This window comes from Embiotoca jacksoni, unplaced genomic scaffold (genome assembly GCF_022577435.1).
Source record: "Embiotoca jacksoni isolate LCO1_2020_lvr unplaced genomic scaffold, fEmbJac1.0.p SCAF_22, whole genome shotgun sequence".
Lineage (NCBI taxonomy): Eukaryota > Metazoa > Chordata > Actinopteri > Embiotocidae > Embiotoca > Embiotoca jacksoni.
In genome coordinates this window covers 10,285,452-10,301,329 of record NW_027185363.1, presented here as the reverse complement: position 1 = coordinate 10,301,329, position 15,878 = coordinate 10,285,452, and the positions used below count along the sequence as shown (strand labels likewise).

The following is a 15,878-nucleotide window of genomic DNA, read 5'->3' as shown; positions in this document are numbered from 1 at the left end:
CTGCTTCTCAAGCAGAACTGTTGTCACCAGAGCTGCTTGTTCCACAAGCAGACAGGCCAGTTGATTGCCTATTGTTATCAGTGGGGGGGGGAGCAGAGGCTGTAACCTGAAGATCAGGCCACCTGAAGATTGGGATTAGATTGGTCTCTCTCTTGCTTTCTCTCTCTCTGCACCACACTCACAATGAGGTTTATCAGACACAATGGGAACCCCACACCCAACAGTTTCTGTTGCTCTTTATAGCCCTATCTCTTTCTGTGAAAACTGGTCACCAGTTAAATTGGTTTAATAATGATAGAATTTTAAAAGAAATCCCTTTGGTAAACATGTTCTTATTTAAAGAAAATAATTAAGTCATAAACCTTCAAGTGAATCCTTTACTTTTGGAAATTAAAGGGCCTTTTGAATTAGTCCTCTGCTATGGTCTCTTTGTAGTTACATAATGAAACCCTAAGGAAAACCTTTACTGAAAGAAAGTAAATCTAGACACCTGACTCTTTTTTTAAATTTTTTTATTCCGGGTCCAATTGGCAAAGTGTTCAGTACATTTAGAGCTAAGTTACTTACCTTAATTTCATTTTTAACTCGCAGCTGTCAGGTGATCTGTAGCAGAAGGGCGAGGACGTGACCAGCCTGACTTTCAGACATGTGATGGACAACAATTCAGCTTAGACTCTGATGTAAATTAATTGAATTAGCCTATCAGCAGAAAAGCAATCAGCAACTGTTGAAGTTAAGTGCCGATCATTTGATGATAATAATAATAATAATAAACTTTCCTCGTTTTGGGTTAAGGCTTAAAATAGATGATTGGTAATATTATATTTCATACTGAACTTATTTTCCTAAAGGGGACAGTGGTCTTGATCTTGCAGAAAAATAAAAGAAGCGTGGGTGGGACACTGTGCTCATCCCACCACTGTAAAGAAAGCCGAGGCAGATTTGAGCTGCATCGGCAGGGGGTCTTCCTTTAAACAATATGGCCCACCCTCTCTGCCTCAGCTGTTATCTCTACCAAAACAATGGAGCGGCCCCCACAATCACCAGCAAATTTCCATTGCGCTTTTTGATGCCATTGTTGTGACAAAACCACTTAACACAGATTTTTTTTTTTTTTTTTTTTTGAATGTTTTTAACCAGCCTTCTCTCAGCTGTCTCGTGCTGCAGTGAACACAGTGACTTAGGTTGTTTTTTTTTGCCCGACTCCACGATCTATCCATCTTTAAAATTCTTTATCTACTGATCTTTGTCTTTCATAATCCGGCAACAAGGTTCGACAGCTCTCTTTTGAGATGCATGAAGCGTTGCTTTCAACAGTGTCGACATGGTCTTTGTTTGCTGGAAGCTGCCGCCGGTATGTTTATCATTAATTGAAATTGCTGGCTGCTTTTTTTTTTATTTGTTTTTATTTGTTTTTGCCGCTCCATTACAGTGTTTTAACTCTGCACAGTGCTGCCTTTGTGACAGCTGGCAGTAGATTACAGTAAACAAAGAATAAAAAAAAAAAAAAGTCTCGTCCAGCAGATTGGCTAAGGACATCCATATGTGTTGCCACAGCATCACAGCTTTTGTTATTTCCTCACAATTTCTAACCCCTTTGCTTTTCTGAAGAATAGATTAATTAAATTATTTTCTTTTCACGGGAAGGAAATGGGTGATCCCGCCCTGCATTACCTACCAATGCAATTCCACAGCAGCACCTTGATTCGCGCTCTGCTAAGTGAGAACTCTCTGGTGTGCTTCTCAGTAGGACTCTCTTATATGCTAATAAATCATCCCACACATGTCTTTGATAAGAAAATCTTCAAAAGCCAGTCAGCTAACCACTAATGCTCTGATGACTGCGACTAAGAAAGGAGGGTTAAAAGGAAGGGGTGGGGGCTTAATGAAGACCCATTATCAGTGTCGCAAGGGAGGCAGACTTCAAAGTGTGTGTTGCAGGGTCATGGACCTCTCACCTTGGGGCATGTGAGCAGGTGAGCCCCCACGGCCCCCTCCCGCCGCTATAAAAAACACCTTTCATCCTGAGGTGGGACCTGTCTGACCAGCGAGATGGAAGCCTGTTGTTTAGCCAATTATGTTTGGTATAGTTTTGTAGAACCACACTTCTTGGTCACAGATGGTTCGGGCTTATGTCTCAGCTGCGGATTATTGTCTCTTCAACAATGTTTCATGCCAGCTTGTTGAATTAGCGCGTGAGAGAGGTGTAGAAAGGGTAACACACACACACACAGGCACTCATTTTCACTCCCTCTGTAATTCCTTTTAACGTTCCAATAAATTCAGTCTCATCTCACCCTGCTGCTCGGGAGGGGAGCCTTGATGAAAAACAGATGACTTTTCTGTTTCCAGCCGGTGCCCCTGCTTCTTCCAAAACATTGAGTTAGACATGAACTCACCTATTGTCTGGTGCCAATTCACGGGGCCTCGGCTGATTAGCCTGCATCAGAACAGGAGACAGACTCTTCCTATCCCGCTGTTGCTTTGGAGTTTGCAGAAGTTTATTTTGTCTCGAGTTTTATTGTTTTTTTTTTTTTTAAATTTTGCACAAAGAGATTAATTGTCTATAAAACACACGCCAACACTGCTTTGAAACATTTCTGCAGGCGTCATACAGAGCACTTACGGAGATGAATAAAAGCATTCAGTATTAAGAAGCCTGGTTAAATACATGAGCACGTAGGGTGCTTCTCTTCACTGCTTTGCCTTGTTCTACAGGGTGGATGCTTTTAAAGGCAGAATGACTGATGCAATATGATCTGGTTGAAAAACTTGCATTTCGTACATTCTTTTCCCCCCCCTCCTGTCATCTTCTGTAACCTCAGTGGTGTTGGAGACCTCTTGCAAGATTCTCCTCAATTTTTTTTTTGTGTTGCTGATAGTTGTAGAAAATATGCGATCGCATAATTGGTACCGTGTGTGTGTGTCACTTCAGTCACCTCTGAAATTCTATTTCTTTCATTCTTATCTTATGTGTGAAAGTCCTGTTGATTTGTATACATTTCACAAGTTTTATAGTGCGTAAACTCGCTCTGGGGCCGCTGTTGTATTCATTCAATAATAACGGGGGGGGGGGGGGGGGGTAAGCTTTGTAGCTGTCACTGTTACTCAAAGATGTTGACAAACACAGAGGCTTGTTGTACTGATCAAATCTGTAACTTCTAACTCTCGAGCTTGACTGTGCCTGGCTTGTGACCACAAAAGCACGTCATAATGGCTTCATCTGTGTGAATGCTACAGCCATGACTGAGACGGTTTAACCTGTTTGCTGTATACACCTCTTCCGTTGTACGTGGTGTCACTCTGCCTAGAGGAAGCTCAAAAACAAGTTGCATCATCGCCCCTCCATCATAACTGTCTGCGTCCTCTTCCACTTTTCATCAGGAGGCTGCACAGCGCAGATAAAAACACAACACAACATGAGCCGTCTCATTTGCCCTGAGGGAGGAATTGTCTGTGTTGGATAAAACATGACAGCGAAGCTTAATAGTTTCCAAATGACAAAGTAGATGTGAAGTAAAGCGTGTGGCAATGAGAAAAGGAATGCCAAGAATTATTTTGACACTGGCTGAGTTGTGACTAATGGATGAAGATATGCGACTGCTGACTGCGCCTGGTAACTGGGTTTAACATGTAATTAAGCTCTCATTAGTCTTGTAAAGATCTTGACACCTACATGACTTAACCCAGCTGACCTACATGTGTCTTCTCTCTTCTTTTTTTTTTTTTTTTTTTTTTCCCCCTCAGAGAATCAGGAAGGTCTTCAGGAGGTGGTGCAGGAACGTTTGGCAGAGCTGCTCCGCGTCCTGAAGGCCGTCATCGGCAAACACCAGACTCTCAACTCCTCGGACATCCTCGGAGCAGCTGGCACGGTCATTGCTAAGGTCAAAGGTCAGTAATTACTCGCTAGCATGCATGCGTGAGTGCAGACACCCAGATGAACACACCACAGGGCGCCCAGATGATGCGCAAATATACTGGCGTGAAATCTCTCTGTGGCAATCTGGTTCTGGATGGGGGACGAAACGTCAGGCGCTCTGACAAGTGTGGGAAATCCACCGCAGGAATATTTCCTTGATCTCTGCTTGGTTAGAGTTGGCTTGAGACATGTTTCTAAAAGGTCCCCGCGTGAGACGTTATTATTCCTCCAGCAACAGATCCAATCCTTGTCTTCTGAATGAACAACAAACAAAGGGAACTCGCCAGTTCATCTGCTAAGAAATGCGATCCACTGGCGAGGGTAATGCTTCACTTGACTCCCGCACCAGAATCTTTACAGCAGAGACTACATGGATGTGGTCAATCAAGCACATCCACGCTTCTTCATTCTTTTCCTGTGTGGTGAGGTGTCTGGGTGTCTTGACAGGTCACAACTCAGATGTTGTGACCTGTCAGACACCCAGACACAGTCATTCTTTCGCATTCTTAAGGAGTAGGTCACAACTCAGATGTTGTCAGTTAAGAATGACTGTCTGCAGTCTGCAGCCTGTTGAGTGGTACTTCGACAAGAATGCATGCGAAAGGGAACAAAAGACATCCTGATTACACAAAGGAATTATTGGCATTGTTGAGACTGATCTGTTGAAAGGACACTTTGGAACTTGATTCAATGGGTGAAAGAATGACAATGTCAAGTAGTGACGAAATCACTACTTGACTTGTAACTTAAGTTTTCTATCTTTTATGCATATATATACAGCAGCTAAACACAAATGTTCAGGTGAAACTCTTGTAATCAAATCTAAAGTGTCTGAAAATCTTCTCTTAAATGGGTGCTAAAAATGACTTTTTGATGTCACAATTACGGATGCATTAAACGCGGCAGATTGCTCCTTATTAAGTGATTCAAAGGATCCACTGAAAAACGCAGTTTCTTTGTCAATGCCATTATTCAGTTCTGTGTATTTTCTGTTTGTTAAACTGATTCAATCTGACAATTTTGAAGTGCCTGGTCTCATTTGACGTTCAAATGAGGTTTACATATTTTAAAGTAAAGAAAAAGAAAGCCCTTGAGTCAGATTGTTTTTCAGTGCAGTGAATTAAAATTGTAATCTATATCGAGAAAGAAATGGCTGGATTGATGGATCCCTGAATAGAGAAATGGAACTAATGGAACTGGTTTTTCTTTCTGAATTTGTGGGTATGACGGCCTAGTTATCAGAAAATAATAATACCAAGGTTTTCAGTATTTGGTACTCTAAAACTGGACAAAAGTAGGCCTTCACCAGTCTAACCGATGGAATGATGCTGATATTGTACATGGTTGCGGTGTGTAATCGTTCTTTTGAGAAAAAGCTTTGTCATTTAGTGCTGCAGTAAAGACAGTAGTTTAATACCCAGTGGACTGAGGAGGCTGCTTGTCCACAAGGGGGTGCCTCACGTCAACTCACTCCCTGGATGGACTGTCCCTAATAGTCAGTAATTTACGCAATACTGACACAGACAGTGAGCCAGAGCAGAGCTGAAAAGGAGAGGCTGAAAAAGGGATGAATCAGTGAGACATCAGAGATGAAGACTCAAAGGTTTGCATGATAACAGGCCTTGTGCGCCTCACTGTCTTCAGAGTGCATCTTCTCTTCACCCGTGATGCTCTTTGAAGCTTGGTCACGACACCTGGGGCCTTTGGACAGCTGCCAAAATTTACAGAAAAAACAAACAAAAAGCTCCTCGCTCTCTAAACACATGGTTGTCTAAACCAGTTTTCAGGTGTCATATTATCCGCTCATCCTACTCCCCTACTGTTGTCTTTTTCATTTGGCACTGAAAGCAAATTTTAATAAACCTGAAAACGTCTGGTGCACGTTCAGACGGTTCTTGTTGCTGTACCTCCTTCTCTGTTTGTGTGTCATCAAAGATAGGATCTTTTCACAAGACTCCTTTTTGGCTCCAAACAGACCCAGACATGGCTTCATTCCTGGACAAGTTTGCTGAGACTGTTCGGTCTCCCCCTGTCCCTCCCCCTACCCCTTCCCCTCCTGACTGCAAAACTGTGGGGCAACGCAATAAAAGTGTTAACTTCCTCAACTTATTGAAATTTTTTCCTCGCTTCGTGTCGCCCTTCGTCACAGAAAATACGCTTGCAGCTGACGGAGTGTGTTTGTTTACTGTGGTCAATCTTTTAGGTGTCTGTAAATGGCATCTTTATGTCTCCATGCAACATGTAGTAGATTTATTATATGTAAGAAAATCATTTGCTGTGATGATGAATTTAAATACAATCAGGCTATTTTTTTTTTGTTGGTTTTTTTGTTTGCCTGACTAACAAAACGGTTGCATTTAAGAAACTGTTGAAATGCCCTTTTATGCCAAAGAAATAAGGTTCTCTTGGGAAAAGACAGATCTCAAGACAAAATGTCACACACACACACACACACACACACACCAAAAACATTTTTCACGGGTTAACTGTCCCAGTTGTGGCTCAACCGTGAGAAAACAATGGGCTCTGTACTTGAATGATGCAGTTTCCATATTTCAGTCATGACAAGGGGGGGGCAGAGCTCTGGAATCATTGTTATGAGACCCACAGGATGTCCTGAGGAAGAAAGTCAGCTCAGAGTTGTATGCTAAGCATTCAGGGCCAGGGAGGTGCACAGCAGGGAGGCTCGCACCGCGCCTCCTCCTGTCCTCTGGTGTGTCTTCAAGTGTCTCTCCCTGGAACGTGGGGTTCCCTCCCCAACCCAGGATGCCATGACCTTTCTTTGCTTCTTCATAGGGTGGGAATTTATAATCACTCGCCCGCCACCGACATGGAAGGAGTTTGCTTACATGAAGAGAAAATGGAAGCACAAAAGCCTAGAGAGCAGTCTGGAAACTACAACTGTTTAGAGCTTTCTGTTTTTTCACACCAGCACTAGCACTGCTGAAGCTTTCTGGTCCCGGTTACTAGACAGCGATGCCAGGTGGTAGAGGGTAAAGGTAAGTGTCGTCGTCGTGGTTGTCTATAGTGTTGCATGTCACAGAACTCAAGCTGCGCCGAATGTTTCCTGTTGCAAGGCAGACAGGAAGTACTCCGCTTAGTCGGATTTCACCGACTGTGACTGACTTGGTCTTTGGTTCCTCTGATTGCTTTCTGCAAATGTCTTGTTGCTGAGCGAAGTGTTTTCTGAGAAGGAAAGCTCCGCGGTGCACGTGTTCACCAAGATTTATCAAACTTGGACGGCCTTCTAAAAAACGTCGCTGTCGATAGATGTCAAAGGACGGTGTACAAGTGATTGCCTTTTCTGTGCATCATAAATATGGATGATGGGTCGGCGGATTACAACATATTTGAACAAAGGAAGGAAAATGTGGGACTGTTTCTGAATACTCGTCGAAGATCTTCCAGAGCGTTCCTTGAAAACGTTTGGATTGGGTGTTGCCTTCGCCTGCTTCTTCTCTAACAGTTATGTTTTGAAAGCTGTTTTCGTTGCCTTTTCTTTTACACTCTTGACCCTGCCTAACGGCTCGGGGGGGGGGGGGGGGGGGGGGGTTTGACATTTTGTATGTCATCTAGAATGTCAGCACTCACGTGAAAAAAAAAACGTAAACGCCTGGAGAGGCGATAAACAGCTTCCTACAAAAGCCGGTTATAGTCTTATTGTGGTTTATGACTGCAGAGGGAAAACAACACAGAATTTAATCTCCATTTAATACATTGTTGTTGGTTTTAATATTGAAGTTTGCTGGTGTGTTTGTTTCTGTCATTGATTTGTTCTGTCGTCCTGTTTCTTGTATTGTTTGGCCACATACAGACTGTAAATACCCTCGTTGAATGATTGAGTTAACCCCCCCCCCCTCCAAAAAAAAAAAAAAAGGTTTGTAATTGCGTTTTCTTTTGGCTGAAGTTCTCGTGTGTTTTTATCACCCTCCACAGGCGTTAACTTCAAGGAAGTGAACTCAGAAAATAAAAAGGCTATTTTTGGCGAGATACACGCATCCATCGACACTTTGGCATTCACATTCGGCAATGTGTGAGTACAACGCTTGTTTACCTTTTCAACACCACAACAATTCGCTTACTTTTTTTGTTGCCCAGCCAAAAAGACGTGCTGCTTTTAGAGAACAGACCGTAGCTTGTTGGTCTTGTTGAACCTATAATTATCTCTGTCCTATATCTGTGCTTTAAACAGCAGGTTTGCGTTTTATTTTTAAATCGGTGTAAATACTGTACATTAGTGTCTTTGTTACTGAATAGATTGCTGTTTTGACCATATAAAACTGTGCTTTTGACATGGATTCTGTCACGTCTTCCCCTCAGAGTTTCTGACTTCCTTATGGGAGATGTGGACAGCAGCTCAGGGTTGGGGATCCCCCAGACCAGGAGAAGCAGGGTGAGACACAGTCTTTCTTTTTCTAGCTTTCAGGCCAGATTTTTTATTTTTTTTATATATATTTTTATTTTTTTTATATATTATTTAATGCTTTGTTTTGAGACACGATGGTTTTCAAAAGGGTGCACTTAAAGCAGCAATTTCACCCCGCCTCCATTTAAAGAAAACCTCAAAGACTCGCTTTTTGTACTTAATTGGGGTGTTGAAAAAGCCAGCTGCTTGTGATGTCTGACTTTGATTGTATGTCTGCCGTTCCCTCCTTATAATCTGAAATGCTTTTTTCACAGTCATTTGACAACCTCTCCGTGGATCCTGAGGGATATGTTTCAGAGAAAAGTGACTTTGTGGGTGAGTGTTATTCACATTCCATCATTTGTCTCTGGGCAATGGGTGTAAAATAAATTCTAATTGCTATTAACCCTCGCGTTGTCCTCGGGTCAAAATGACCCGCAGCTGTGTTCAACCGAGTTCTATTTTATTTCTATATTTTTATATTTTTTGGGATCATTGGTCATCATTCTTTAAAGAAACCCTCACAGCCTCCTTGTCACCAATGATCCCCAAAATTATGAAAATAAAATAGAACTTGGTTGAACACAGCTGCGGGTCATTTTGACCCAAGGACAACACGAGGGTTAATGGCTTCTGTACAAAGCTGAAGCGTCAGCTTTTGAGTTAGCGGACTGATTTCGGCTTTTGGACTCTTGAGTGCCCAAGGTAGACCCGCCTTAAACCTCTGCTTCCACCCCTGTTATTTCTGCTGCTTTTTTCATACTACGTGCTCGTTTTTCACTCTCCGTCCACATATCTGAGATTCCTTTCCTGGGGAAGAGTAGTTCTGTGTGGGATGGAAAACACATGGGATTTCTGTTGAATCAGATGGCGGGTGGCTCGTAGAGGTTGCGCGTTGTAACCAGTAACAAGAAAATAAGGCTGCTGGACTATTTTAAAAGATGCCTGGCACTTTCATATCCTCCCACACAGACAATTTCACTGACCTCATTGTTTTTTTTTTTCATTTACCTCCCCCACACACACACACACGCACGCACACACACACACACACACACACACACACACACACACACACACACACACACACACACACACACACACACACACACACACACACGTCTGCTGGGATAGTAGAAATGAGATATATCAATCCGGCTTTGGGAAAATTTGGATATGTGATGTGTGTGTGTGTATGTCTCCTCTCTCTGCCGACTTCGTAGGCCCAGAGGTGCCACTGTCTCGGGAGGAAGAAGTTGACTTGACCTTGCTGAAGAATGACAGCGGGGTGGAGTCTGCCCTGCTCTATGCCAAGGCCTGGTCCAAGTACATCAAAGACCTGTTGGTCTGGATGGAGAAACGACTGGCGATGGGTGAGACACTGAGACGACTGACAGCGCACTGGGTTGCGAAACGGAGGATTTCTATGTTAGGACATTATACGAGATATTGTTGGAACGAAAGGGACGATTTTTTTTATTCATGATTTTGTTTTGCTGTTAAAAATATTCACACCGTCTTGTGTTGCGCTGCGGGTAAAATATGAAGAGTCGAATTATTTTGAGTCATTTTTCATATAGACCCCTGAATCATTTTAGTGTTCAAAAATGGCAGAAGAGAAGAGTTTGTGGACACTTGAGTCGTATGTTCCTGAAGGAAGTGATTCAATTTAGTCAGACCGAAATGAGGACTTTGCTCTTTTAAATCGAAAGGAAAACACTGGAGAAGGTCATGACTTATTGTGAATATGCTGTGCTTTTATTATGCGCAATATACTGAGAGTATATAATATATAATATATAATAATATAATATGCTGACCTATACTTCGTTGATTTTTATTATCAAGCAAACATAACTTCTACACTTATGTTTGAGGGATTCCACAGGACTCTTTATCTTGTTCTGTATAATATGTATATAATACATTGTAATGTGTGATGTAATGGCTAGAATGAGTTCCTGTGTCATGAATGTGAAATCTGTGTTTGCTTGGCGTCAGCATTGTGCCATTAGATGAAACACAAGTTTATATCCAAAAATATTCATTCATTAATGATAGTGGTTGCAATCATAGATAATTCATGTTTCTTTTGTACATTTTTTTCTTGTCTTTCAGATATTGAGTTTGCTAAAAGCTATGCCAAAATGGCTGAGTCTGCAAAGACAATGGCCAGTCAACAGGTAACCAAAAAAGCCATTTCTTTTAAGAATATAGACTTCTTGAGTGTTGTGTAATTGCTATAAAATTGTTACCCCACATTCGTATAAAAAGAAATATTCTTTGGAAAATACGTGAACGTTAAATCTTTCATATCATTTTGTCCAAGGACTACATGCCCTTCAGTGATATCTACATTTCTACATTCAAGAACGACATTGAATACAACCAGCTGCTTGTTCAAACTACAGTGGCTCTTCAAACCAATAAATTCACACAGGTAAGAGTGACAAGATCAGTAGATTTTAGCATGTCAAACAATCTGTGCACTTACTTTTAGACAGCATAGTTGCCTCCCGGCTAAGATGTACGACATGTAAGAGATACAGTCTGTGACATGACGAAGCCACAGCCACGTCGGGGATTTATTGCTTACACTTGATATTACTTTCTTCGTCTTAGTTCATTTGTCATTCCCAGCCAAACTTTTGATTACAACCACGATCTGGTCGAAACAGTTTGGACTAAAGGAAAAAAAAACTGCCCTGTTGAAAGATCTCTGTGTAATTGTTGACCTTTTATTTGTTCTCAGCCTCTTCTGGCACGAAAGAATGAACTGGACAAGCTGAGGAAAGACATTAAGGAGCTGTGGCAGAGGGAGCAAAAGAAAATGGTAGATAATAAGTCCCTGTATAGACACATATTACTAGATAATTACTATTAGCTCAATAGCAATGCAACAGTCTCCTTTTTTGTATTACAGAGTATCAAGCGACCCACAGTGAATGTTACAGTGTTGTCAGCCAGCCAGGAGACTGTCAGACACATAAACATTATGTAGGGATAGAATCCTTTCATTCAGTCTGACAGAAACTTAGATTGATTTGTATCAGTGATATATATGACAATATACATTTTGGGTGGTAAAAATAAATGAGTTTTTTTTTTTTAACTTGTTTATACTACATTAGTCGTCCACCAAAGCGTTTCTGATTACACTCCCGATAACTGCTTCACACCTTTGTAACATTTTGTTCACGTGGGCAATGCGGCTAATCTCTGTGTGGCTTTGGCAGCAAGAGGCAGACGCAACCTTGCGTAAGGCGAGAACACTGAAGACCCAGAGGAGAGAGGAGTACGAGAAAGCCCACTCATCTACAAACCGCTCCCAGGAGGAGCAGTCTAATGCTGGGAACAAACAGCTGGAGAAGAAGAGGAAGCTGGAGGAGGAGGCTCTGCAGAAGGTGGGCAGGAGAACAGAAAACAGGGACAATTATTGGGATCACTATTTGGTGTTACCAGTTAGTGGGTGGGAACAGTGAATTCCAGCACTGTGTAGCATTTCTCCCAGATCCTTACTCTAGTCTCTGTCCTTTTGTTTTGGGCAGGCAGAGGAGGCCCAGGACCAGTACCAGAGCTGTATGGCTGACGCAGGCGTCAGAAGAATGGAACTGGCCAACGCTAAGAGCACCATCCTCACTCAGATCCGAGAGATGGTCTTCCAGTGTGACCTCACGCTCAAAGCTGTAAGAAACAGTAACATGACTTTATTGAACTGAACTGAGAAAGGAAACTGGACTGTACAATAACTATTGATTTTGATTTTTTTTTTTTATATAAACCTATCTAATAGGTACAGTGCACATTACAAATATCAACAAATTGGTTGCTCCACAAGCAAAAAGTGAAACACAAAACTAGAGCCTCATTTTGCTTTCAATTTAATTGAAAGATCTTTTATTATAATGACTAACACTGAACAGCTGCTTAAATATGTTTTTATATGATTTAAGGTGTAACATTATGTAGATTTGTAAAATATATTTATATCACATACATTTTACAAGATTTTGTGAAGAAAGTTAAATGATGGTTAATCAAATTGTGTCCAAACTTCTGAGAAGTAAAATCAGATGAGAAAAATGTGTCAAGTACTGAAAGTTTGCTCTAAATAGGTGGTCAGATTCTCACTCTTATGTATTTGGTCTGTGTTTGGATATTATGTTATTTGTACTGAAATATTGATTTGGAAGTACAGAAACTACATTGCATGCAGGAATATTTGCCTTCATATATTTCTGTTCATATGCCTTTTCATTTATTTACAATCACTTGAGTACTCAGTTTCCTATTGAGTCATTCATTCATTTTTCAGCTGGTCATTTGCTGCCTCACTCATTTACTTTTTATTAAATCCTCTTTTTTTAGGTGACAGTGAACTGGTTTCAGATGCAGCAGACGCAGACTGTTTCACTCCCCGCCCACTACCAGGCCCTTAGTGAGAGTGCCAAGTTGTACGAATCAGGCGAATGCTATGCTGAGTTCGTCCGGAACCTGCCCAAAAATCTGCCCAAAGAGCGCCTTCACTCAGACTCCATCTCCTCTGACAATACCAGGTACCAAGGACCACGAATGTACACTCAGATTCAGGAAATGGTTTCTGAATATATACTCGACTTGGAAGAATACTGATAAAAAAATTAACTTGATTTTACAATGTAAAAAAAATTGAATTAACATCGTTAAAGTCAAAGCTCCTCGGATGAAATCGGCTTGTTTCACTCTTTTACGATGGCTTTTTGTAGTTTAGAATGCATCGTCATTGGGCGGATTGTTGCATACGCTGCCATAGTACGAATCAGTCAGTGTGAACTGAGTCGAGCTGATAGAAATACTTGTATTTGTGCTGTTTCATAGTTTTAGTTTATTTTGGATTTAAAACTTCTGTTTTAGTAGAACAAATTAAAAAAAAACATTTTGAAGTCGCTCCCAAAGTTTCAAAGTTACGTAGTTCTTCTTTCAGCGAATGTAACAGTGAGTCAGAGTGGGAGGAAGAGAGAGAGAGAGAGAGACAGAATGCGTGTTGAATTTTCTTGCCCTTCCTCAGGAAATATCTGTGGCGCAGGCAGAATGCAGCGGAGAGTTTGGCTGTGGTTCGGGGCTCGACTTATTGTTAAAGCTGTGTCAGAATCAGCTTCCCACACATACATTCTCATTATGACTAAGAAAATAAGGAATAGTTCATTCTGTACTTGAGCCAAGTTTCTGATTTCATTATTGAGGAAACAGGGACATTTTTAACACGAGTTATTGCACTAATTTCAGTTTCAGTTCCTCACCTTCTAGAAATGAATACAAGATATGACATATCCACATTTGTTTATTTTGAGATACAAAAACCTTGGGAGGTCAGAAAGTATAGTAGTCACATTTTTCCAGTGGAATAATATAGCCAGGTTAATATTGTACAGAGTCTATAGGTGTGTCGTCAAGAGGTGTAATGCAATAAAATCTTGTAATAACACAGTTGTCAGGTACAGTTGAACTGGTGTTGATCAACAGTCCTGTCACACCTCTAACAAATACACACTGTGCAATATATTAATGCTGAACTATGGGGACAATAAACATTGATCACACAAAACCTTAAATGCCAACTTTGTTTCTTCAGGTTTGTCTTTAATAAAAGGTCTGTGGGCAGCACTCATTCCTCCCACGGCAACCTGTCGCAGGCATCAATCACCTCATGTGACGTGCTGAGCGGAGACGAAGTGGACAATTCCCTCCACCGGGCTGCAAGGATCAGTGAGCGAAGGTCCAACAGCAGCACAGATATACAAGGTATTTATTCAAACACACATGCGAGTTTCAGCATGTAGTTTTTCAGGGAAAATAGCCCAGAATGATTGGTACTGCTGCTGGAGATTGGACAGCTCAGGATAACCTGTTGGGTCCGATCACCCTGCAAACATTCCTACAGCTTTACATGAGCCCCTCAGGGACATAACCCCTGCTCTGACTCATGGAAATGTTCTCAGAGCAGTTGGAGTTGTGCGTTGCTTCCTCATCTTAAGTCTGGAATATCTGCGTGACTACTTATTTTCAAAAAATAACTGAAACTGCTAAGAAACCCCCTTCCCCTCCTAAAAAAAACTAAAACCAAAAGCAGCATTTAGCTGCAATACTGTTTTGTTATTCTGTTTGTGTGTGACTGCTGGTCTGTGTGTGTTCTTGCAGCATTGAGGAGCCAGGTCCCGCTGAGAGCCTGGGCCTCCAGCAGCCAGGGGAGCCAGGGTGGGATGTGCAGTGACTCAGAGAGTGCTGGAGGCAGCAGTGAGTCCAGGTCCATGGACTCCCCTACTGCCAGTCCAGGTAAGAGGATTTTGTTTGAAATCTTTTGTAAATTTATGAAAGGCCTTTTCACGTGAAGATGATGAATACATGAGGCAGGCAGAGGAAACATTTGTGCAGGTGAAATCAAGAAAATCATTGTGAGGTACAAATTCGTTTCTTGGTGCAGGTGACTTCAAGCGACGGCTGCCCAGAACTCCTTCCACTGGGACCATGTCGTCTGCTGATGACCTGGATGAGAGGGAGCCACCATCCCCCTCAGACAACGGTGAGACATGTCTGTTTGTGTGTGTTGTGTGCACTTTTACAGCTCAGGCAGATGTATGCTCATGTGTTTGGCTCGTGCCTGTAGAAACAAAGCTAGTCAGTGTGTCCATTTACGTGACAGGGAAGTTGGGGAAGGGAAGGAGAAACAGTGTGAACTCATTGCACAATTCCGTGCGGTGTAAATATAACATTAATGTATTGGCCAGAATCTGTGGTGGATTTTGCTTATGTCGAATGTTTTTACGCTGAAGGGAGCTGCACAGCTTGGGTGATGTTAGTTTTGGCTCATAGTCTCCGCTTGCACTTCCTGTATCTGTGTTGATCTTTCCCAGTCAGCGTGTTTCATCTCATTGTGAACTGAAGCAGCTCTAGAACTCCTCGATCTGACCTAATTCTTTTCTACTGAATAGGTTTTTGTTAATTGCTAATTTTCAGGATCAGGAAATTAATTTATGCATAATCAACTAGAATAACAGTCTGTTCTGTTTGTTAGTTTGTTGTCTTTTCTTGATGTGACTTTTTTCACGCTCGTGAATTTTCTGAATTGGGCTGGCTGTGAGTCAATGTGTGAATGTGAGTTAAACTGCTTAAAGCTACCATTTGTCTTGTGACACGACACCAAAAAAGACAGGTAACTTTCAGCTTTGAACTGTCCGACCTGTCTTCTTGGTTACTCTCCTCATCAGCTGCTCTGATTTTCAGGTCTCGCTGAGATGGTGACGGAGACGGCCAGTTCTCCGGGTCCTTTCCGAAATGCTCAGATGTCCAAAGCTGCTCAAACCCATAAGCTAAGAAAACTACGCGCGCCGTCTAAGTGCAGAGAGTGTGACAGTCTGGTCGTTTTCCACGGAGCTGAGTGTGAAGAGGTAGTGTAAACATACTCTTTTATCCACCGTAAAAAAGATAATGCTGTTGTGTATTTAGTAATATTATATATATATTACATATATATGATCAGATTCCTTCATTTATCTCTCACTGTCTGCTTCTCTTTGC

The 15,878-nt window shown here is 41.7% G+C and overlaps 1 protein-coding gene across 3 annotated transcripts in view; it reads left to right on the top strand.

Annotated features, from left to right (window-relative positions):
- LOC138203179 (rho GTPase-activating protein 29-like) overlaps positions 1–15,878 on the top strand; it is a 28,616-nt gene that overhangs the window by 8,500 nt on the left and 4,238 nt on the right. The window contains exons 3-17 of one of the 3 annotated variants that reach the window (XM_069157880.1): positions 3,748–3,891; positions 7,856–7,952; positions 8,240–8,312; positions 8,600–8,660; positions 9,548–9,697; positions 10,443–10,507; positions 10,654–10,764; positions 11,077–11,157; positions 11,561–11,728; positions 11,873–12,010; positions 12,693–12,880; positions 13,936–14,105; positions 14,502–14,636; positions 14,785–14,883; positions 15,585–15,748. In XM_069157880.1, the coding sequence (XP_069013981.1) occupies positions 3,748–3,891; positions 7,856–7,952; positions 8,240–8,312; positions 8,600–8,660; positions 9,548–9,697; positions 10,443–10,507; positions 10,654–10,764; positions 11,077–11,157; positions 11,561–11,728; positions 11,873–12,010; positions 12,693–12,880; positions 13,936–14,105; positions 14,502–14,636; positions 14,785–14,883; positions 15,585–15,748 (1,844 nt within the window). Of the gene's footprint in view, positions 1–3,747; positions 3,892–5,041; positions 6,919–6,941; positions 7,385–7,855; positions 7,953–8,239; positions 8,313–8,599; positions 8,661–9,547; positions 9,698–10,442; positions 10,508–10,653; positions 10,765–11,076; positions 11,158–11,560; positions 11,729–11,872; positions 12,011–12,692; positions 12,881–13,935; positions 14,106–14,501; positions 14,637–14,784; positions 14,884–15,584; positions 15,749–15,878 lie in introns of those variants that run through there. The other 2 variants (XM_069157881.1, XM_069157882.1) reach the window with 2 other exon arrangements.